The sequence below is a fragment of the Cuculus canorus genome, chromosome 26 (genome assembly GCF_017976375.1).
Source record: "Cuculus canorus isolate bCucCan1 chromosome 26, bCucCan1.pri, whole genome shotgun sequence".
Lineage (NCBI taxonomy): Eukaryota > Metazoa > Chordata > Aves > Cuculiformes > Cuculidae > Cuculus > Cuculus canorus.
In genome coordinates, this window is record NC_071426.1 from 3281679 (window position 1) to 3306216 (window position 24538).

At 45.4% G+C, this 24538-nt stretch overlaps 1 protein-coding gene across 2 annotated transcripts in view; it reads right to left on the bottom strand.

The window, feature by feature from the left end:
• The window catches only part of EBF2 (EBF transcription factor 2), a 157448-nt gene that overhangs the window by 123871 nt on the left and 9039 nt on the right, over positions 1 to 24538 (bottom strand). For both annotated transcript variants that reach the window (XM_054089002.1, XM_054089001.1), the window contains exon 6: positions 20572 to 20640. In XM_054089002.1, coding sequence (XP_053944977.1) covers positions 20572 to 20640 — 69 coding nt within the window. The remainder of the gene's footprint in view (positions 1 to 20571; positions 20641 to 24538) is intronic.

The window sequence follows — 24538 nt, forward strand, 5'->3', positions numbered from 1 at the left end:
CTGCCGTTCCTCGATAGGGCACACCGAGGTTCTAATGCATCCTTCACGTTGGACACCTGCCTTCGGAGAAGCCGCGCACCAAGCCACGGCAGGGGTATAGATTAATGACATACAGCAAAAGATCCCTTAGCAGAGCCACATCGGGGAGAGCACTGCATGACCACGTCGAGATGGAAAAGGCCTAAATTTCATAAGTCTGATTCTGACAAAGCAGCCCAAAAATGAGGGATTCAAAGAGAAATATGCCGTAAGCACAATCTGGATGCTATAGGTTAAATTTTCTCTTTGGGCACTGACAAAAGGTTCTTCCAACTGACTTTATTCATAGAATCATAGAAATATAGAAACATAGAATAGTTGGGATTGGAAGGAACCTTAAAGACCTTCTAAACATCTAAAAGAAGAAGATCTAAAGATCTTCTAAACAAGATCTTCTAAAGAGAAGCCTGTTCTTCTTGGACCAGGCTGCCCAGGGAGGTGGTTGAGTCCCCATCCCTGGAGGTATTTAAAAGACAGGTAGACGAGGTGCTCAGGGACATGGTTTAGTGAAAGATAGGAATGGTTGGACTCAATGATCTAAGAGGTCTTTTCCAACCTGGTGATTCTATGATTCTATGAAACAAGATCTTCTAAACATGACCATCTAAACACGATCTTTAAGGTCCCTTCCAACCAAAACTATTCTATGATCATCCAGTTCCAACCCCCCTGCCATAGGCAGAGACATCTCCCACTACACCAAGCTGCTCGTGGCCCCATCAAACCTGGCCTTGAACACCTCCAGGCATGGAGCATCTCCCTCTTGAAAAGAGACCACTTCTGTTATGTACCGTTAGATGAGATTATTTAGAGCAGAATTCTTAAATCCAAAAGCAACAGGCTAGAAACAGAAACTTCATTTTCAGGAGTTCTTAAGAGGCAGCAATTTCTGTAACGTCAGCTGCTGCCTTTAGGTTAGTTTTTCCAAGCCAGCTATTAGCTTTGGATTAAAATTTCCATTATAAACCCTTCGGCAACACAGATCTCAGTCTAAATAGTGACAAGGGAGCTAAAGCTTAAGTTTCTAAAGCTCAAGCCTTTGGTGCCTAAGCGGGACAGATTCAGAGCAAGGTTTCATTTGCTGGTTAAAAACCAACCAGTAACGGTGAGGTTCAGCCCTTCACGCTGCTGTCACACGCAGACAGATCAAACTCTTGTCGCTAGGAACAGCTTGAGATGATCTCCATGCCATTCAATTAGAAGCCGCTAGCCTTTTAGCACTCCAAGTGATTTCTGATGCACGTTAAGAAACTCTCCTTCTGGCCCCCAGTAACCAGGCACTGGGTGAACCAGATTGCTCAGCAGTGACAAAGTGTATTTGCGTTCCAAGGTGAAATCTATTAAGAGGAAATGATGAAGTGTGAGATTTTGGTGCAGACAAGGTGATCAGATAATAACGTTATCCTACATGATATGGGATATGGCGACCATTTTCAACAGAACAATTGGTTTACTCTCTCCTCCACCCACCTACCAAGTATGGGACACTCCAGATTTTAACAGACATGAACAGGGAATTGTTAAGGTTGGAAAAGACCTCTAAGATCATCAAGTCCAACCCTCAGCCCAACCCCACTGTTCCTGCTGAACCACGTCCTGAAGTGCCACATCTACACGCTTTTTGAACACCTCCAGGGATGGAGAATCCACCACTGCCCTGGGCAACACAAGGGGTGAAGATTCACGCGGAAGATTTATCTTAGATGAGCATCCAGCTGCAGCCTGGGAGTTTGAAAAATTGGATAGGAAATCTCAATATAGACTCTTCCCTCTTTTTAAACAGGCTTAGATGAATTGTCCTCTCCCATTTCTCTGAGCACATTTACAGGTGTAGGACATGATTTATGGAGAGGCTCATCCTCACCGAGATCGCTGGCTTGAAGAACCAGGTTACCAGCTGAGACAAAGCTTGACATTCAGACACTCAGAGCCTCTGCCACCACAGCCGAGCGCTTGCTTTGCCTGCTCACAGCAGAAGACAGTAAAGTCTGCTGGGCAAAGCGCTTCACCACAATGCCTTCTGTTGCTTCCAACCTCCCCAAGGTGAATTTGAACCCCCACAAAACTCCATTCCTTTTAATTTCTACTCTCCTCCTTTGTAGCTCCAGTGGTTTGGGGAGGTAAAATCTACTCGGTCAGAGCAATAAATGGGAATACGTTACTACCTTAACTTTTGGATCGGACTCTGCTCTCACGTGTAGACCGAGAAAAGCAATGAACTAAGTCAACCGGCATCGGCTGGTTCCGTCACACCAGTAGAGGGAGTGAATTCCTGAACCTCGATGCTCTGCTTTGCCTTCCTCAAATCTAACCCTTCCCTCCCACTCCATAAACCAAACTCCCAGGATTTCCACCCCCCACACTCTCCAGCAAATCCTAACACAGACAAGGAAATGTAACCGAAGCCCACTGCAGGCTTCAGGAAAGGGGAAAGGTTCACAAGCCTGAGGCTCAGCTTTCCTCCTTCCTGTTGTCTCATGTCACCAAAGTGAAAACAAGCACCGATGCTTTGAATCCTGCACAGTTGGGATCTCTGCTCGGTCCTTCCCCCAGGGTCGGGGTGAGAACTTCAGTCGGAGAACCCTTATTTGATTGATATATTTACTCCTTCTCCCTGTATTTCAGGCCTTTCCTTCTTATCTATGGAATAGATTAATTATATATATTACATGTATATTAGATTAACAATTATATAATTATTACATATATTATTATTATTATTGTACGGAATAGATAATGATAATTTCAAATCAGGATTCCTGAGTGCAATTATTCTGACTCCTCATTGACCTCATTTTCTCACATTCTGGTTCAGAAACGTCACAGTAAACAAAAAAAACAAAGGCCGAAATTTTTGAGTTCAAATCAAGTACTACCAGGTTTAATTTTTTTTTCCTAGCAGGAGAGGTTGATTTAATCGTGTATTTTGCACACCTGTACACAACACCCAAGGAAAGCAGACACTCTTATCCTTCTTTGCAAGGGGGTGTGGAATTAAATCAAAAGCCCTTCTATATAATTTTAGAGGGGGATCAACAGCCCTATGCAAACACTCTTAGGAGTTTAATTTCTTACCAATAGGTCACAGAAACTCATTCCTAAGGCTTTGATATCATGAAAAGCCGTAAGGGATACAACTTTAAAAATAGGCTGGAGAAAACCACAAAGATTGAGATCCCACCCACACAATTGAGATTTTATGTTCAAAACTCTCGCTTGTCGGATCGCTGCCCTTGTTTTCTTACTCTGCATCTGATGGCTCCCATCAATCAATCTCATCTCCCCGAGTTCCTTTTCCATCCCCAGTCTCCTTTCCCATTCCGCTTCTCCCTCGTTGCCTCCATTACCCAAGACATTTCCACCCTGTGTTTTTCTAAGCCTGTTCTGCTTCCCAAGGAAAGCAACTGGAGATCAAAAACCAGACACAACGGGGAGAGGTGAAGCTCATTAAGCTCTTTAAAATATATAATATTCAATTGAGTAAGGCCAATTCTATGATTCTCAATCTATCGTATACTTGAAAACATTAGAACTGCTTTTAGCTCTGGTTGTACCGATACAGCACACGAGATCTGTGCTTCTCTCCAGCTTTTCCAGGTTGGGGAATTGGAGTGGGCTGATTCCTCCTTTGGGCTCCCAGTATCCCTCCCCACCAAGGTCTAGAGAGCATCGTTAAGATATATTGCAGAAAGGCTCAGAATAACAACCGAATTCAGAAGCAACACATCAGACATCAAGCGTGGTGGATATTTTTCTCTCCACCTCTTCGCTTTACCCAGCAAGTTGTGATCTTCCTACAATCACGTACTTTTCTTCCCTGCAATCTCGCCAGGGGCTATTATCGCCTCTTGATAATACAGTCTTTGTATGCACCTCTAGAATTAAGAGAGGCATAGGGGAATTGAGGGGTTGGAGAGAGATAATTTCAAACCAAGTGGAAGAAAGAAGTACCATGCAGAGCCGAGTGGAAAAAAACTGCTCTCTAATCCATCTTATAGATTTCATCTCCTGGTACCGTACTTCCCCTGTATACCTGAAAGTCTCCCTCGTGTCAGCGCTGTACACTGATGGGAGGGGGGAAAATAACACAAAAAGAAGTAAATATCTACAGTAGCAGCAAGAATTCACCTTTTTTACTGTTGGCAGTGGGGTTTGGAAGGTCCACTGAGCTACACAACCTCTATACATTGGGCGCAAGACAATGTTTGGCTCGAAGTTCTACATCTTTGTCAATCAGTTTTGGGCCACTCACTGCAAGAAGGACATTGAGGGGCTGGAGTGCATCCGGAGAAGGGAACGGAGCTGGGGAAGAGGTGGAGAACAAGTCATAAGACTGTTCTGGGATTGTTTAGCCTGGAGAAGAGGAGGCTGAGGGGAAACCTTAACACTATCTGCAACTCCCTGAAAGGAGAGGTGTGTAGAGAGGTGGGTGTTGGTCTCTTCTCCCAAGTAACAAGTGAGAGGATGAGAGGAAAAGGGCTCAAGTTGTACCAGGGAAGGTTTAGATTGGATATTGGGGAAAAAATCCTTCTCCAAAAGGGTTCTCAGACACTCAAACCGCAGCCCAGGGAGGTGGTGAGGTCTCCATCCCTGGTGTTTAGAAGACAGGTCGATGAGGTGCTCAGGGATCTGGTTTAGTAGTGGACAGATACGGTTAGACTCGTTGATCACAAAGGTGTTTTCCAACCAAACAATTGTATGATTCTCTGAAAGTCCCCACCATCCAAACCAGTCCCAGCTGAACAGCAAGACCTTCCTCCTGTGAAATTTAAATTAAAAGGTGTTGAGAGCAGTCATTTCGCTCCCATAGTCTTTATCAATTAAATGTACAACACGGCCAGGTTCCCCTCTAATTTTAATTTGTTCCCCACCCACATGTTAACACCAAAAAGTGATTTTAAAAATTAAAATCATTGTTGCAATTTGCTGAGCTTAATATAAAGCCAGAGCATCGCGTCCCCTCATGACTGCTACTGCAAGTGGCTACATAGCCTGACCCCTACTTCTAATCTCCTGTAAATTCACCCAAAAAGTCATGAACTACATAATATTAGTTCTTACAGACTGACATATTTCCCTGATCTTTCATGAGCCACATGGGGAAACAGTTTTCGCCTGATCTGAATGAAGAAGAAAAACAGTGATCCTAATCAACCGTTTACCCTTAGTGGCTTCCCTAAACAAATCTGGGAAAGAGCTTAAAGGCTTGGGAATATCCTCGACCCTGCTTGATGCACTGTAATAACCCTACCTAATTATACTGATATAAAAACTAATTGGAAAGATAGCAAATGTCAGGGTAAGATGCAAATTGTAGGGTGTTAATTGCTGAACAGGTGCTGGAATAGAATTAAATGAGCATCTTGATTAGGAGAGTGGAAAAAACAAATGTGGACCCCGAAATCAAGTTAGCCACGTGAATTATTTAGCAGCCTCCTCGTACCAGCGAAAAGTCATGTTGATGTGACCTCTGCTTTGTGATGGGTGGGCTGACAAAACAATAGTGAACTCCAGGAGAAAACACAGCTTAGGAGAGACTATAGAACATAGGAGGTTTTTAAATGGGATAAGGGAGGACCTCTTTCATACTGGTGGTCTTCCAGGTGGAGAACGTGCTAGTAGGAAGTTTTCCATATAGATCCTTGCAGGAATACAGAGGCACCAGCCCTAAAGCCAAGGGAGCTCCTCATGGTAGGAGAGCGTACAGGTAGACCTCTGGTCCTTTGCTGACCTTGCCAGCACGGAAACAAAGCCACTGCCTATTACAGCGAATATTTGGGGTTATGGATGTTGGTCCAAAGGAAAATGGACTAAAAGCCGGGTTTGGGGTTTAGCAGGTTCCATTCATTTTTCAAGTTCAGATCTACATCTGGGAGAGGAAGGGCTGCAACTCAAATCAAATTAGGGCAACAAAGCTGGGGAAGGGTCTAGAGAACAAGTCTTATGAGGAGTGGCTGAGGAACCTGGGGATGTTTAGCCTGGAGGAGGCTGAGGGGAGATCTTATCACTCTGTGCAGCTCCTCGAAAGGAGGTTGTGTTGTGTTGGTCCCTTCTCTCAAGTAACAAGTGATAGGATGAGAGGGAATGGCCTCAAGTTGCACCAGGGGAGGTTTAAACTGGATGTTAGGAAAAATTTCTTTACTGAAAGAGTGGTGAAGCATAGGACCAGGCTGCCCAGGGCAGTGGGGGAGTCACCATCCCTGGAGGGTTTCAAAGAACGTGCAGATGTGGCACTTTGGAACACGCTTTAGTGGGCACACTAGCGGGTGTTGAACTGACTGTTGGACTGGATGAGCTTATTGGTTCTACTCTTCCAACTCAGACTCCTATTCCACTATGGAATTGCTCACCAAACCTTAAAGGACGGTTCTCTTGACCAGAAGTACCATTTGCCCACATTGCAATTGAGCCAGCAAGAGAATGCTCCCAAACTACACACGATATACATCCATGAGTGTTACAGGCAAGACTTGGCTGATCTAAATCTTAGCTGCATGACCATTCCCATTAACCAGGGAATCTGAACCCCAAACCAGCTTTGTTCTGTGCAAACAGAGAGTGTTTATGTGTTGTCTACTTTCCTCTTGCTAAACGAAGTCAAGTGGAGCAAACCATCCATCCAACGTACGAGTGCAGGAAGAGACAGAACTGTACATATCAAAGACATTTACATTTATCAAAGGCAAATCTTGCCTATAAAAAGAAACCTACACAAGAAAATCGTAGATTCATAGAATAGTTTGGGTTGGAAGGGACCTTAAAGATCATCCAGTTCCAATCGCCATGTGATGGGCAGGGACACCTCCCACTGGCTCAGGCTGCCCAAGGCCCATCCAACCTGGCCTTGAACACCCCCAGGGTTGGGGCATATAAATAAATACAAAATAAAGGGGAACACGGTCACATTACCCGTCGCAAAAATGGTTAAGGTCACTGCTTCTGAAGGGCAACTGTATTTCAGGCAAGTCATCAGGCAGGGCTACTTTCCTGCTTGTGTTGCTTGGATAAATAGAAAGGAACTGACAGGGATACTTTTTGAAGGCACCAAAGTTAAGCCAGAAAATGAGAGAACCAGATGTCCCTGAAGGAATGTTGGGAAATGCTTGAGATAAAGGGGAAGGAGCGGGTAAAGAAAAAAAACCCTTTAACAAAAACATCCCAGAGGGTATTTTTTTTTTTTTGAGGTTCTATATCAACAAGCGACACCGACACTGTCTATTCCTTCTCCCCTCTTTAGCCGAGGAATTTCCACTGACCAGATATTTTGTCAACATCACGCTGAACGATTTACACTGGCACGGATTCAGCCTTAGAAGTTGGCATTATTTTTCTTCAAGGTACCGAGCATCCATGTTCCTAATGAGAGTAGGGAGCTGGAAAAAACATCGCTATTCAAGTCCTCACTCACGCTCCGAATTAGTATCTCGTATGAAGACCCACTGAAATTTCAAATTCATGGATCGTTTAAAGCTGTTCCGAATAAAAACATAAGATGGATCCCTAAGATAAATGGTAGGAATGAGGGAGAAAGACCTCTTCAGCTTTATGGATCATCCAAACCAGCACTTTTGGGTTTAGATCCATACAAACACAAGAATCCCAAGTTTCAAAGAAGGAAAGTTCAAGAACTGGAGTTTCTTACAGGAAGTTTGCAAATGTGAACCCAATTGGCAGGGCCAGATGGAAATCTTGGCAGTTTGATTTTTCTTTGCAGGACTTAGTTGCCACAAAATATTTACATACATGCTTCTTGATGATGCCAAATAAAATCAAGTGCTAATTGCTTTGCTGAATCGGGACCTGTTCGCTGAAATAGCATTTTTACCAATGTTGCGTAAGAAAACCTATCCACATCGCTTCAAAAATAATTAAATCAAATTTGTACTGGCATCAACATTCTCAGTTTCAACTCTAAATTCTTTATGTCATCAGCTAATTTCATCTGTTCAGTGCATACCGGCTTTCAACTGCTTTAAACACCTCTGTAATTACCCTCCCTATGCCACCTCTCTTCAAATCCTCGATGATCTTCCTCTAAAGGTTTAGTGCTTGGAAAAAAGGATGCGTGTGCATCTGGCCGATGCAAACGTACCTCGTGTGGTCGTGGGTTTGCAACACAGCTCTTGGCAACAGAGTCATAGAATGGGTTGGGTTGGAAGGAACCTCCAAGCCCATCCAGTTCCACCCCCTGCCATGGGCAGAGACACCTCCCACTGGATCAGGGGCTCCAAGCCCCATCCAACCTGGCCTTGAACCCCTCCAGGGATGGGGCAGCCACCACTGCTCTGGGTGATCTGTTGGATTCATGGAATCATGGAATGGTTTGGGTTGGAAGGAACCTTCAAGACAACCCAGTTCCACCTCATCCATGGGCAGGAACACCTCCCACTGGATCAGGGGCTCCAAACCCCATCCAACCTGGCCTTGAACACCTCCAGGGATGGGGCAGCCACCACTGCTCTGGGCAACCTGGGCCAGGGCCTCCCCGCCCTCACATCGTCTTCTTCCTAAGATCTCATCTCAATCTTGCAGAAGTGCAAGGCAATTATTTCTTTCCTTTCTGGTACAAGCCTCTTGCACAGAGCAGCAAAGATCAAGACAAAGACCCAATGGGAAAAGACGGCAGTGGAAAACTTTTCCCCTGGAGCAAAGGAACAGCCCTAAGTAGAGCAAGCAAAGACCTGCAATAATCAGGCTGCAAAAGCAGGTGGTGGTGCAGTCAACAGCAACAATGGGAAGCAGGAGAAGCGTGTAGAGCTGCTGGTACATCCTGTGGAGAAAGCTGACAGGTGCTTTGAGGGAAGCAATGGGAATAAAAGAGAAAGACTCTCAGAGGAGCAACTACAGAGCCCGAATCCTGAAAGGATTTGTAGTAACCGACAATGTCGTTTTAGTTTCCTTGGGATTCACATTTCCAACAAGAACAGTTACTCCACTCTTTTTTTGTCTTTAGAGGGAAGAAAAATCCACGGAGCAGAATTTTTCACCTTCGTGCCAAAAATTGAGTGGAGGGAAAAGGATTCAACATTCCACAGGCTGAAGAGCTGGAGTCGTTTCACGCACTGATCACCCCAACCACGTGGGTATGAAGTTAGGGTGCTTTAAGCTGCAAAGCTTCTCCAAACCAGGCTCTTCCACTTTCCCTGCCCATGGCAGGGCATTTGGAACTGGATGATCTTTAAGGCCCCTTCCAATCCAAACGATTCTATGATTCACTGGGCTGCTTTGTCCAAGATCAATAAATAGGTACTTAACTGTGTGTATTCAACTGACAGTATGGTGTCTAAGCACGTGAGCAAGAAAGGTCAGCCTGTGTGGACTGACTGCTCCATCTCAAGAGGCTGTCAGGATACTCCAAACATCTTCTGTTGTTGACAAACACCATCAATGTCATTCAATTGCCAACACAAGCAGTACTACAGAACCACCTAGAGCCCCTAGCCAAGATGAAACTCTGCTTCTCCTCCCGTATCCCATCTTGCTTGCCTAAGAGTCCCCATTTCAAAGGAGCTGCAAATTAATGAGGTACATCAAGGTAGGTTAAGGGAGAAGCGATTTGTCCACAGCAAAGGGCGTGTTGGAAACAGACTTCATACATCCTTATTTCAAAGAGTCACAGAATGTTTTGGGTTGGAAAGGACCTCAAAGCCCATCCAGTTCCAGCCATGGGCAGGGACACCTCCCACTGGATCAGGGGCTCCGAGCCTCATCCAACCTGGCCTGGAACCCCTCCAGGGATGGGGCAGCCACCACTGCTCTGGGCAACCTGGGCCAGGGTCTCACCACCCTCACAGCAAAACATTTCTCCCTAAGATTTCACCTCAATCTCCCCACTTTCAGCTGAAAACCGTTCCCCCCCATCCTATCCCTGCCCTCCCTAATTAAGAGCCCCTCCTCAGCTTTCTTTTTGAGGTGGATTTGCACAAGATAAATCCCCAAGCCCGTAACACACCATACAAATTAGAGCCCTGGTGGTTGCTCCCTGCTGGAACATACAAAATATGCCTTCAGCATGAGAAATGCCATCGTCTGGTGAAATAAGCTCCATGCCATCTGCTGTCAGGTGTGACAGCGCTTGGGAGTCCAGGAGAGGGCAAGCGATTAAATATCACCGTGGGGCAATCAGTTGCCATTTCATTTTACTTTATTTTCTTCAAATAGCCTTTGTAGGAATCATCCGACCCCGATTAGGGAAGAGCGACTCCTTTTGCCTAATGGGTTCGCAGTCACCGCGACTCAAACGAGCTGACGGCTTAAAACAACTCGGGAGCCACAGTAAAAGATAGAAAATTATTGCTTCCTGTCATGACCAAATATTAAACACAGCACACACCTAATGGTTCTATCACTCCCCAGGGAAGGAGCTTTATGAACAATAAAATCCCAGCAGACTCGCACTGTTTGGACTTGGAAGCCTCATTATAGGCTCAGTGATCCAATACAATTTACAAGCTCAATGGACTCCACTTGAAGGGAAAGTCACCAAATATGGGGTTATAAATGGGACGCCCATGGAGCAATAAGTGGTTATTTGTGAAGGAAATCAGCAAAGAGGAGATGGAGAGGAAAGGGGGGGAGGGAAGGAAATAAAAATAAAAGAAAGATGGATTGGATGACAGCAGCATATCAAAGATCCAGATCAGAGAGAAAGGAGGGAATATGAATTGCACTCGCAGAAAGGAAATGCTGTTCCAGGATGTGCTTACACCATCCAGCTTGGAACACATCGGATGTCTCATCCCTGGAAAGAGTCATAGAATCATAGAAGAGTTTGGGTTGGAAGGGACCTTAAAGATCATCCACTTCCACCCCCTGCCATGGGCAGGGACACCTCCCACTGGATCAGGCTGCCCATGGCCCATCCAACCTGGCCTTGAACCCCTCCAGGATGGGGCAGCCACAACTTCCCTGGACAACCTGTTCCAGGGCCTCACCACTCTCATGGTGAAGAAATTCTTCCTTACATCCAGTTTTTTTTTCAGTTAAGGTTAGGTTGGATGGGGCTCTGAGCAACCTGATCTGGTGAAAGATGCCCTGGTTCCTTCAGGGGGGTTTGACTGGATGACCTTCATGGTCCCTTCCAAACCAAACCATTCTATGACTCCATGACTTGGATTCCACTCATAGAGTCATAGAATCACTAAGTTGAAAAAGACCTCTGAGATTATTAAGTCCAACCATACTCCTCACTGTGTCACAAAGCATCTCTCCTATGTGATCTTGGGCAAACTCATAACACCTTTAGACTTATGAGCCCACCTCCAATTGACTTCAGAAATACATTATACTCTTTTGATCTCAACATTGCCTTCATTTCGCAAGGACCTGGGGTGACGTTCTGAGCAGGACAGATTGTTTCATACCCTATCAGAAAGCAGCAGACACCACACATTAATTGGGAGCCTCCTTTAGATGTGAAGCGCTTGGTTCCGAGAGGCTGGGATTTTTAAGGGTAGAAAATCCTAATCCTGAGATTTTTACACGGTAGAAAATATATGAGATCCCACCAGAAACAGATGGTGAAAGAAACACACAGGGAAGGGGTGGACATAAACAAAAAGTTCAAAAGGAAAGCAAGAGGTGGTAACAAGAGTAGATGAAGTGACAAGTCCATAAAACCAGGTCTAGACAGAGGCTGAGAGGAGGGGGAAAGTGATAAGGAAGAGGTTTTTAAGTCATAAATGCACAGAGGATATTTTCATTAGGATGCAAATAGGCAGAAATACTGGAATTGTCAATGGATGGATCCAGGTAAACACAGACCCGTCTTCAAAACATTGGGTTGGGAAGATTCCATGTCACACATGACAGCTCCACATGCCTAAAACTTTTTTTGCATAGTCAATACACCCTCAGCTTCTGTTCCCAGAGGTGCTTTAGTTCACAGGAAACTTTGATTCCATTCCCTTCTCCACTCCTACCAAACTCATTGACTCTACCGCCTCCCATCTCCCCTTCTAAGACCCCTTATTATCATCTGTCCGTGCAGCCGCTTAACCTCCTCATTTGAGAACCCAACACAAACTGGACCACATTCTTCTTATCGCAGGAACAAAACTCCAATTTGAAAAGGGACAAGGATTTTTCCACACCAAGTTTGCACTTTGCATTTCTCAGCCGGGATTGGGCCAGCCAATATCAAAGCTCTTTATCTCTGCTAAAGCACAACTAACCGAGCAAGATTGGAATCCATCCACGCTTGCTGCAAACGGCACTGTAGCATCATGGAAGCTGAACCGGCTTATACAAAACTGCTAAAATCCTTTGAGTCTTGTCTTTATTGGACTTATTTTCTTTAAGGCTTCCAGGCAGTAGTAGCAATAGGCAGATTTTAGTTCTTTAAGTGAGATAAGATGTCCTTGCTCCGACTTAACCATGTCCCCTTTGCAGTTCTGGGACCAGAACATATGCTAACTCTTCCAGTTACACACTGAGTGGAACTAAAGGAATCGACGTTGGCTAACACTCCCAAAATCATTACATTTTTCCCTCGAACACAGAGCCGTAGAATGGTTTGGGTTGGAAGGGACCTCAAAACCCATCCAGTCCCACCTCCTGCCATGGGCAGGGACACCTCCCACTGGATCAGGGGCTCCAAGCCCCATCCAACCTGGCCTGGAACCCCTCCAGGGATGGGGCAGCCACCACTGCTCTGGGAAACCTCTTCCAGGGCCTCCCCACCCTCACAGCAAAACATTTCTCCCTAAGATCTCATCACAATCTCCCCCTCTTTCAGCTTAAAACCTTTCCCCGTTGTCCTGTCCATGCACTCTCTGATCAAGAGCCCCTCCGCAGCTTTCCTGGAGCCCCTTTCCTCACTGGAAGCTGCTCCAAGGTCTCCCTGGAGCCTTCTCTTCTCCAGGCTGAACAACCTCAGTCTCTCAGCCTGTCCTCAAGCGGGAGGTTCTCCATCCCTAGGATCATCTCCATGGCCTCCTCTGGCCTCGCTCCAACAGCTCCGAGTCCTTCCTGTGCTGAGGACTCCAGAACTGGACGCAGGGCTCCAGGTAGGGTCTCATGAGAGTGGTGTAGAGGGGCAGAACCCCCTCCCTCACCCTCTGGTCCCACTGCTTTAGATGCAGCCCTGGACACCTTTGGCTTTCCAAGCTTCAGGCACACATTTCCAGCTCACGCTGAGCTTCTCATCCACCACCATCCCTAAGTCCTTTCCTCAGCGCTGCTCTCAATCCATTCTCCACCCAGCCAGAAGGCGAGAACTCCCTTTGGAGGGCTCAGGGACAGGACGGCTGCCCAGCTACCCAACAACCGCTCTTGGCCAAGAGCTCACAGGTACAAACACCTCCGGATAATGAGGTTCCCTTTGATTGGCTTACAAGTAAATCTGTGCTTGAAACCAGCAGCGATTTAAACTCATCTATTTGGTGCGTAGTTTCGGCAGCAGAAACACCCTCAGCCCAGACAGCAGCAATTAATGATCTGGGAGGGGGTGAGAATAACTTTTGAAATCACTCTGAAACAACCCATTTTCAGCACGCGTATCTTTGTGTTGTCGCTGAAAGCCAGAAAAGCACACATGTATTCTGTTTGCTCCTAAACAGAGACTGTGTGAATGGCGAGAAAAAACACAGGGATTCTGCAACAGCGGGAAAAGAGCAGAACCCAAAGCTTCCACAGCCCAAACTGATTCCTTAGCCACACATCCATCCTTCATTTTTCTAACACGCTCAAAGAGATCTTTATGCTTCTTTCCATTCACCCGCTTGCTGGAAAAATCTGTTGTCGACGTTAAAAGAAAGATTAAGTGACCCAGGTCTGCAGTTTACGCCGTTTACATGTGACTGCGTATCAGAGATTTCAAGAGGCTTTGGAGAGCAAACTAGTAAGGAAATATTCTTTTGGCCTAAAAGGGTGGAGAAGAAAGAAATAGATTATGCACCGGCAGAACCACTTGTCAAATGGCTGGGATGGTGCACTTTAAGTTACTGACTCCCCACAACCATCCAGTCTACTAAAAAATTCATAAAGAGACAGATGGCACAACAGCAGCTCTTTGCAGGAGAGCAGGGTTTAGCGGTGAACAAAGGACTTTGGCTCCCTAGGACGAGAGAAGGGATCGTTGTGGGGTTTGGGAGGCTTGGAAGGGGGGATTGGAGCACGCGGGGAGCTGAGGAGGGCTGCGGTATCCGCGGCTCCCGGTTTCACCCCACATCTCAAATAGATTTGAGACGTTTATTCTGCCTCGGCGAGCTCGCAAGGAGAGGGTGGGACGGAGTTAAACAAGAAACAATCCGACTCCACTATGTATAGATAGAAAAATGAAAAGATAAACCCCAAAACTCCTATTTGAGGATCAAAACCAACTTCCCACAGCTAGGAAATTGCTAACAGTTTGTTTTATGGGGGGGAAACTGAGGCACGGAGTTCTGTGACTTGTTTAAAGAGCCAGAGCAACTCAGTATCAGTAGGAATTTCATCCAGGGCTCTTCATTCATGCTGTTCTGCTTTCTGTTAGAAAATATCCTTATGTTACCCAGCGGTTTTGGAGATCAGCCTGAAAGGGAGATAGGAGGGATACAGTCCTTTATGGATGGCCAAGGTGACAAAAAGAAGCCCAGACCAGGCTAGCGCGAAGTCTACATTTATTTCAAGCCATATCCTTCAAGTGAAAGCTAATCTTTATGTCCTTTTGCCTCTTTTAGGGAGAGGGGCTGGTGGGAGGAGAACACAAGGAAACATAAAGCCCACGTCTATTAATGCGGACACCTCACACAGAGCATTTTAACACAGAGCGCAGACCCTACGGGGGCACCGTCAGAACGGTTCAGCCCGGCAACAGCTGTCTTTTCCCTAAAGTGAGTTTTAGGGCTTATGAAACGTGCCAGACAGGCAGCGTGGGTGAGGTCACTCGGGTGTTTATCTGTACAGCAGGTAGGGCACCAGCAGGGAAGGAAACCTCTACTCACGCTGCCCCATTTCGGCCTCGGAGGGAAGGACCCCTCTGGCACCGGGATGTAATCCAATCCCTTCTTCTTCTTTATAGAGATGCTAACAAGTGTGCCAGCTGTGTTCATGCTTTGGGATTTTTCTTTAGAAAGCAATAATACTCACGAAAACTAAATGTTTACAGCAGGTGTCGGCAGACCGAGAGCGTAGTTCGGCATCTGTAGTACCAAGCGCGCAGTTGGGGCAAGTCAACGCTGACCCCGTGTCTCCACCCACTGGTTAGTGCATGTCTCAACCCAAGGGAGTATTCCACACGCCCAACAGTTCCCTCAAATCCCATCCATCCCCTCCAGCCACTGCCCCAGGAACAATAAATAAAATGTGGTAAGAAAACCTTCTATTGGGGGTCGGAACTGGATGATCTTCAAGGTTCCTTCCAACCCAAACTATTCTGTGATTCTATGAAAACCTATCAGATTCCTTACAGGACAGTTGGGAAGAGTTTAGGTGAACAGAAGAAGGGATCAAACCCAGGATTCTCAGATCTTAAAGCATCTGAGATAAATGACCTCGTTCCATCAGCTCAAAGAGGGCAAAGGACTCAAGAGCTCCCACATAGCAAAAAAGGTTCCTTCCAACCCAAACTATTCTGTGATTCTATGAAAACCTATCAGATTCCTTACAAGACAATTGGGAAGAGTTTAGGTGAACAGAAGGAAGGATCAAACCCAGGATTCTCATAGCCTTAAAGCATCTGAGATAAATGACCTCGTTCCATCAGCTCAAAGAGGGCAAAGGACTCAAGAGCTCCCACATAGCAAAAGCATCAGGACACAAAGCACAGAGCTCACGCTCCTGTTTCGCAGCGGTGTTCCAAGTCATTTCCCCCTGTAATGACAAAAAAAAAGTCTGTCCCATCCCAGTTGCGTCGCATTGTTTAATTGAATTAAGATGTTTCATTTGATTTACATAGAAATTTCGTTCGACTGTTTATCTCTTATTAGGAAGGAGAAAAAAAAAAAGGCAAATAAACTATTCAACTGGAAAAGTCACCCAGGTCTGCTCGGTGCCCTGGAGGCTTCAGTCAGACGACAGCTTTAGTAAACTAGGTGAAGCACTAAGAGTAACCCTAAGCACACAAAATAAACAGCTCTAAACAGCTTCAAGAATTAAAAAAAAAACATAAAGAAAAAGAGAATAAAATAAAAAGATCATTCCCACTTAGTCGATGTGAAATTTATATTCAAAACTATACAACTCACCCGAAGTAAGTGAGAAAATCGGCAGTAAAAATGAAGCATGAAACTAATTTGCAGTATCCACAACCATAAGAATCTACAATCGTAAGACCGAGGTTCTTTCTATCTGCATAACCAGGGTGGGAAAGGCAGGAAACCAAGTGATTATAATATAGTCGTGACAAAATACAGTGCTCATTTGGGAAATATCCTCTTCAAAAGAGCCAAGTTCCGCGCTTCCATCTGAAAGCCACCCTAAGCCATCCACTTCATCCCTCCCTACGATATCAACCAAGAAGGAAACATCGGTATGCAAAGTTCACACTGGTTTCCAGTAACTACAGGGAACGTTAAACACCACCACTTCAGCCACGAGGAAAACAAACGAAAGCGTTTACATTCACCTATCTGAAGTCTCAAACCTACCAAGTCATAAAATCAGACTCGCCAGGTTGGAAAAGACCTCTCGGATCATCCAGTCCAACCATCCCTATCTGCCACTAAACCACGTCCCCAAACACCTCATCTACCCCTCTTTTCAACACCTCCAGGATGGGGACTCCACCACCTCCCTGGGCAGCTGTTCCAGTACAAACTTCAACAACGAAGCAGGAGGACAGGATAAATAGAACTTAAGATGACCAGGAACCCACCAGAGATGTGATCCACCACGGGAACACACACAGACCGATTTAGAGCTGACAAATTGTGATCTCGCATGCAATGCTGAAAGTGGCTCTAACATTTTGAGAAGTCAACGTGGCTTGTGCTGTCTAAAACACTCGGAGAGTGTGTTTTGCAAATGCTTCTGGACTAAACATAGAATCTTGGAATGCTTTGGGTTGGAAGGGACATGAAAGATCACCCCGTTCCAACCGCTGCCATGGGCAGGGACACCTCCCACCGCATCAGGGTCGCTCCAAGCCCCGTCTGACCTGGCCTTGAACACCAACATTGAGGGATCTGAGCCGTACGTTGGTGTCAAAAGAGAGGCAGCATTCTGAAGTCGGATCCCGATCCGAGTTACACTGGAATTCTGACTCAGGAACCTAAAACTCCTACAGGTCTCACAGATCTTTGTCTGTGGGAGAGGGTACACAGTAAATTTCAGTGAGGAAGCTCCCTTTCGTTTAGCAAAGCTCCAGTTTCCAAGAGTAAATGGAAAAATAGTCTTTCGGATCTAAATCTAGTCCCCAGAGCAAAGGTCACAGCAGAAATGTTTTATTCAGCATAAGAACTTTTGGAATTCATTCAAGGAGAAGAAAAAAACCAAGAACAACAATGTGGCTGACTCTTTTTTTTTCCCTCCCCACTGAACTATTTCTTCCTTTTCAAACAGGGATATGAGTTTCCATGATTGGGCAAACACCGATGAATTCTGCCTCCATACAGCAATGAACAGGTAAGCCAAGAAACAGCCTAAGCATTCAGCCTCTAGAAGCACAAAAGACAAGAGAGAGGAGAAACAAATAAATGGGAAAACACGGTTCTGCTGGTGGAGTTGTGCTCACCTGCGGCAGCTCAGAATGGAGTCCCTCTGCTCAGCTGAATGTGGCGTGTGCTCGGTTCAGTGTAAAGTTGGATCACAGAATCACAGCTTCATTTGGGTTGGAAAAGACCTTTACGATCACTGAGTTTGACACTTCCCACTGGCTCAGGCTGCCCAAGGCCCATCCAACCTGGCCTTGAACACCTCCAGGGATGGGGCAGCCACAACTTCCCTGGGCAACCTGTTCCAGGGCCTCAACACCCTCATGGTGAAGAAATTCTTCCTAATGTCCAGTCTAAATCTGCCCCTCTCCAGTTTATACCCATTGCCCCTCGTCCTATCCCACAGCCTTTACAAACAGCCCCTCCCCACCTTTCCTGTAGCCCCCTCAGGTACTGGAAGGTCACTATAAGATCTCCTCAGAGCCTTCTCTTCTCCAGGCTGAACAACCCCAACTCTCTCATATGAGAGGTGCTCCAACTCTCCGATCATCTTTGTAGCCTCCTCTGGACCTGTTCCAACAGCTCCATCTCCTTCTTATGTTGAGGATTCCAGAACTGGACACAGTACATGTGTTGATTAAGTAGCAAACGGGATTATCCCTCCCTCCTCAAGCCTCCTTTAACCGAGTGAAGTGGTGCAACAGAAGTAGCTGTACAGAAGAGGGAGTCATTTGCTGGATACTGCGTCCCTCATTAGTGGTAGAACAAGGAAAATGTTTGAGCTAAGATTCTATTTGCCAAAGCACAGCACCTCCAGACTGCAGAACAGATCTGGAACCATGTCTTTCGTCTTTGGCTTGAGTGACATAGTGACTGCCTTTAAATCCAAGTGGAAACAGCTTTACGGAGCTGTATCCCTTATTTCTCTTCTCTCCCTTATTTTTACCCCTACCGAACTCCAGATCTCACTTCCAATTTTGAGTCTCACGCAGAGATGAAAGGGAAGAACTGGTGCTCAAGAAAGAACTGCCAGATAGAATCGACAGGATGCTTCCACGGGCGAGGAATGCCTGCAGGGGGAATGCCCATCGCTGTTAGCAGGAGAGTTGTGAGCAGAAGTTCTAGGCTTAGGGCAAAATCATAGAATCATAGAATAGTTTGGGTTGGAAGGGACCTTAAAGCCCATCCAGTTTCACACCCCGCCATGGGCAGGAATACCTCCCACTGGATCAGGGGCTCCAAGCCCCATCCAACCTGGCCTTGAACCCTTCCAGGGATGGGGCAGCCACCACTGCTCTGGGCAACCTGGACCCACCCTCATGGTGAAGAGGTTCAGAAGGGTTAGGACTCATTGCCTACACAGATGCCTCATGACTCGTGTTTTACATGTAGTTATTGATAAGAATAGTCTTGTTCTTTCCAATAGTTTCACTTCCACCGCATTTTACATCGATAGAACTCAAATCCCCAGAGGAAGCAGCAGAATCTTCATTTTGCATGAGAATGGACAGCTTACTCGAGATGACAATTTCAGTTAGTGGTAGGAATTACCCCTTCATGGGCTTAAATCCCAGGCTAACACTCCGCTTTACATCATGCGGCTTCTCCAGCTGTAAGACGAGTTTCAGAAAACTCAGGCTTTGGACTGGAAAGTTCCCAAATGCAGATTCATACCAAACATCAGCACAGCCAAAAATAAGCCAGGCATCTCCTCGAAAAGGTCAAGATGGCAGAGCTAGGACTTCTGCTTCCAGCCAGGAAACAGCCCCGTTTACTGCAATTTCCAACGTTGCCCCCTCAACCACAACTTGTAAGTACAAAATCAAAAGGAAAAACAGTGGGGTGAAGGGAGTGGAAGAACCCCATCGCATCCTCAAAGCTCCCAAATCCTTTAGATTATCTCCGTGATGAAAAACTGAAGGAAATAATCGTAGGCCTTTATTCAAACCAACTCGACCGTTCTGGATGCCAAAACAAATTCACAAGGAATACTATGACGAATAATGCTCATTAAAACATAGATAAACCATGCCAGACATAGGCAGACGTAACAACTCAATCCACAATCAATCCACTCGAGCATCAGCTCTCCTCTGGCCCCTCGTCCCAATGGCTTCAGGGGAATAGACTCTAAATAGTATAAACAGAATAAACTCTTTAAACAGTATAAACAGAATAAGCTCTTTAAACAGTTTCCCAGTTCCAACCTGGGGGTGAGGCTTCTTTCCAGCTTTCCTTATTCACTGTTCTCCTTCAGGAGATCCTGGTTGTCCCTTTTACCCCAACAGTTCTGTCTAATCGTATTTCTCTTTGAGGAATCTCGCTCAACTCAGATCTCAGACAACACCGTGAGTCAGTGGGTTGCACAGACCGGATTTCCAAGCCTCCAAACTCACCATTTTTCACGTGCCAGCTCATGATTTAACGAACTGCCGCTCTCCCTTATTTATGTTTTTGACCAAGAAATCATCAAGCAGAGCCTAGACCTGGATCTGGAACCGAGTAACACATGAAGTTGCTGTTCTACATTAAAATTACTCATAATCCCCAAGCTATCAGTTTTAATCCTGCCTAATAAGTTGCGTTTTTGCCTTTACCCCTTCCTCCCTCTCCATATTTCTATGAAAATCTTGTTCTTTTTCTAAAGAAGAAAGGCTGCTCCAAGCTTTATCTGTCTCAATAATCCACTTGGATCATATCCCCGGTGGATGGAAAATATTCCAGATCTACACATGGACTATTTGGTCACAAAGAAAATGAGACTCAGAGAACTTAATATACAACAATATCATTAAGGTAAGCCGTGATGGAATGAAGTTGAGCAACTTTTAGGTTGGCGTTCTAAGGAGTCACGAAACGCAGACATTCCCGAACGGCAAAGACCATCCAGAAAGACCCTCAGCCACCTCCAAGCACACACGATTTCAGGTTTAACGGAAAAACAAGGCTTGGATCCTACCTGTCAATGATCACGGGGTCAGATGGGGTCTCGTTTCTGTTGCCGCAACTTTTTTTCTCACAGCACCGACTGGAGAGAAGAGGGAAAGCAAAATGAAAAAGTGACTGTGAGAGCAGGGAGGAAAGCAGCCGGCTAAAAGGCTTGTCTGCAGACCTTCAGGGGGTTGGAACGGGATGGGCTTTGAGGCCCCTTCCAACCCAAACCGGTCCGAGTCAAACTGGGAAGCAATTCCAAGCAGAGAAATTTAAAATAAATAAATAAACAAAAGGCTTAAATTCACTGAAGGCCGCACAAAATACGAAAGAGGAGCTTTTTTTTCCCTGTGAAACGCCTAATATTCAATTATAAATACCTATAATAAGCATTTAGTCAAAAAAAAAAAAAACCTCGATCAGATATTAAAATTCCAAACGCTTGCATTTTCTCCTTAAGACACAAATGCGTGCCGGGAACTTTCCGTTTGCAAGTGGAAATTGCCCAGGCAGATGAGATCCAACCAGCAAATCTATTTGAATAGCAGCTCTAACCGTTTCAACATTTCTACATTCCCTTTGCCTCAAACCTGCACTTATTCATCGATGCTGGTCCTTTTAAAATAAAAGGATACACTAAATATTTAAAAATCCCTGGGGCAGCCCCTGGAGCTGCTGTAAATTGTCATAGCTCCATCGACTTCAGTGAAGCTATGGTAATTCACACAAGCCAAGAATATCCCTCTCTCTCCTCCTCCCGACTTCGGTTCGAGCGCGTCTCTTATGCCTTTCGCTGCCTAATGAGTGTTTATAAAGAATTAGAGTTTTTGAGACTGAAAGCCAAGATGTGAGATGTTTCCTAAAGGGGAAAAAAAAACACTCAAAAAAAAGCAGAAAAACGTTCACTCAGAAGGATATAAACTTAGCGGGTACGTCTGACATAGAATCATGGAATGGGTTGGGTTGGAAGGGAGCTCCAAACCCAGCCAGTTCCCATGGGCAGGGACACCTCCCACTGGATCAGGGGCTCCAAGCCCCATCCAACCTGGCCTGGAACCCCTCCAGGGATGGGGCAGCCACCACTGCTCTGGGGAACCTCTTCCAGGGCCTCCCCACCCTCACAGCAAAACATTTCTGCCTAAGATCTCATCTCAATCTCCTCTCTTTCAGCTTAAAACCATTCCTCTCATTCTATCCCCACACTCCGTGACACTGGAATGTGATGTTGTCCAGAGCAGTGGTGGCTGCCCCATCCCTGGAGGGGTTCCAGGCCAGGTTGGATGGGGCTTGGAGCCCCTGATCCAGTGGGAGGTGTTCCTGCCCATGGATGAGGTGGAACTGGGTTGTCTTGAAGGTTCCTTCCAACCCAAACCATTCCATGATTCCATGAATCCAACAGATCACCCAGAGCAGTGGTGGCTGCCCCATCCCTGGAGGGGTTCCAGGCCAGGTTGGATGGGGCTTGGAGCCCCTGATCCAGTGGGAGGTGTCCCTGCCCATGGCACGGGGTGGGACTGGATGGGCTTCAAGGTCCTTTCCGACCCATTCCATGATTCGAGGAATATAACATCCCATATAACAATGCATTGGGAACAACACCGGGAATCGATTCCTTGCTGGTTTGTGTGTCACTATAATAAAACAACAAAAAGAACCCATTTTTAGATTATTTTATAGTGTGTTTGGTTGGGTTTTTTATGGTTCACTGAAACACCAGTCCTGGCCTCTCTTTGCTATAACACTGAGATCTCCTTTAGTCGTGTAATTTATGCAGATGGCCGTTAAAAATATTTCTGATTGCGCATCCTCATCACACTCTGGTAACAGGTTTTTCTGTTACCAGATCTTTTTTTTTCCCCCCTTTGGATATATGAATATTTGAGTCCAAATATATGTAAAAATGTCTTCCTTCGTGAGAAGTCCCTCACTTCCAACAAATGACGCGGTCACGGTGTTTTCAAAGGATATTTCATCCCGGTGTTTTTTCAAAGTACCTCTCGAATATTTAAATCTTTGTTTCCAAGTATTTTCGTGACGGTATCCAAGCGCATTTCCAGTGGGTGTGTTTGATCATTGCTGCCTTTAACAGAACTGACTTCTTCCGACTGAAGTCGGTGGCCAAACTCCCAAACTCTGATGGTCCAGGATCAAAGCCTTAAAGTACACTCTTGGCATGACTTCACCAATATTTACGTTTCTGCTACAACGTTGTGCTGGAAATCGCCCTTTAAAGATGTTCGTTTGCTTAAAACGAGAGTATCGAGGCCTAAGACTCCTATTTTCTACATCTTTTCTTATTATACTTTCCCTTCTAACCAGATCCACGCACGTTTGGGAAATAATGAGAAACTGGATCTCTATATATAGGGAAATAATGGGAAACTGGGACTATGTATGTGGGGAAATAATGGGAAATTGGATCTCTATATATAGGGAAATAATGGGAAATTGGACTATGTATGTGGGGAAATAATGGGAAACTGGATCTCTATATATAGGGAAAATAATGGGAAATTGGACTATGTATGTGGGGAAATAATGGGAAACTGGATCTCTATATATAGGGAAAATAATGGGAAATTGGACTATGTATGTGGGGAAATAATGGGAAATTGGATCTCTATATATAGGGAAATAATGGGAAATTGGACTATGTATGTGGGGAAATAATGGGAAATTGGATCAATGCATATAGGGAAAATAATGGGAAACTGGGAGTACGTACATGGGGAAACAACAGGAAACTGGGTCTATGTACATGGGAAAATAAGGGGAAACAGAGTCTACATATATAGGGAAATAATGGGAAACTGGGACTATGTAGATGGGAAAATAATGGGAAACTGGATCTCTATATATAGGGAAATAATGGGAAATTGGACTATGTATGTGGGGAAATAATGGGAAATTGGATCAATGTATATAGGGAAAACAATGGGAAACTGGGACTATGTACATGGGGAAATAATGGGAAACTGGGAGTACATAGATGGGGAAACAACGGGAAACTGGGTCTATGTACATGGGAAAATAAGGGGAAACGGAGTCTACGTATATAGGAAAAATGATGAGAAACTGGGACTACGTACATGGGGAAATAACAGAAAAACAAGTTTACATATATAGGGAAAATAATGGGAAACTGAAACTACGTGCATGGGAAAATAATGGGAAACTGGGTCTATGTACATGGGGAAAATAGGGGAAAACTGGATCTACATATATAGGAAAAATAAGGGGAAATTGGGACTACATACATGTGGAAATACCAGGAAATGAAATTTACGTATCTAGGGAAATAGTGGGAAAATGGATCTACATATGTAGGGAAAAAACGGGAAACTGTGTCTATGTATATAGGGAAAATAATGGGAAATTGGGACTATGTACATGGGGAAAATAATGGGAAATTGGGATTACAGACATGGGGGAAAGAATGGGAAACTGGATTGAGGTACAGGGGGAAAATAACGCTTTGCGTCATGAACAGTCTTGAAAAAAAAAGTCAAAAATGAACCCATAAACCCCAAAGCTGCCACAGCCCCACACCCCGAACGCCCCAGAAGGCCACCAAAGGCAACCCCACCTCCTTGCACTTGACTAAGACGGCTTTAAAATCCACCCCTCCGCTCGCCTCTCCCCACCAGAAAATTAAAAAAAAAAAAAAAAAGGGGGGTGGGGGGAGGAAAAAAAAAAAATCTGTCTCTAATTTCAAACTCAAATAAGCTCACAGCATGGTGGCCTTTGTTTTGTTTTCTTCTCCCCAACTCCTCCCTGCAATTGCATAACAAAAGTGTCTAAATTCACACCATCTGGCCGAGCAAGACGAGGGCCCCAGCGGCCGCCTGGCCCAGCTGATTAGAGCTCCTGTCTAGTCTGAGCCTTGTGGCGAAAGTCACAGCTGTGGGGCTCGCTGGCGCTCAATACAGCTCTGTTATTAGCCAGCTGTAAGCCCTGAGACTACTTCTGTTCAAATTATAATACCTTTTAACCCT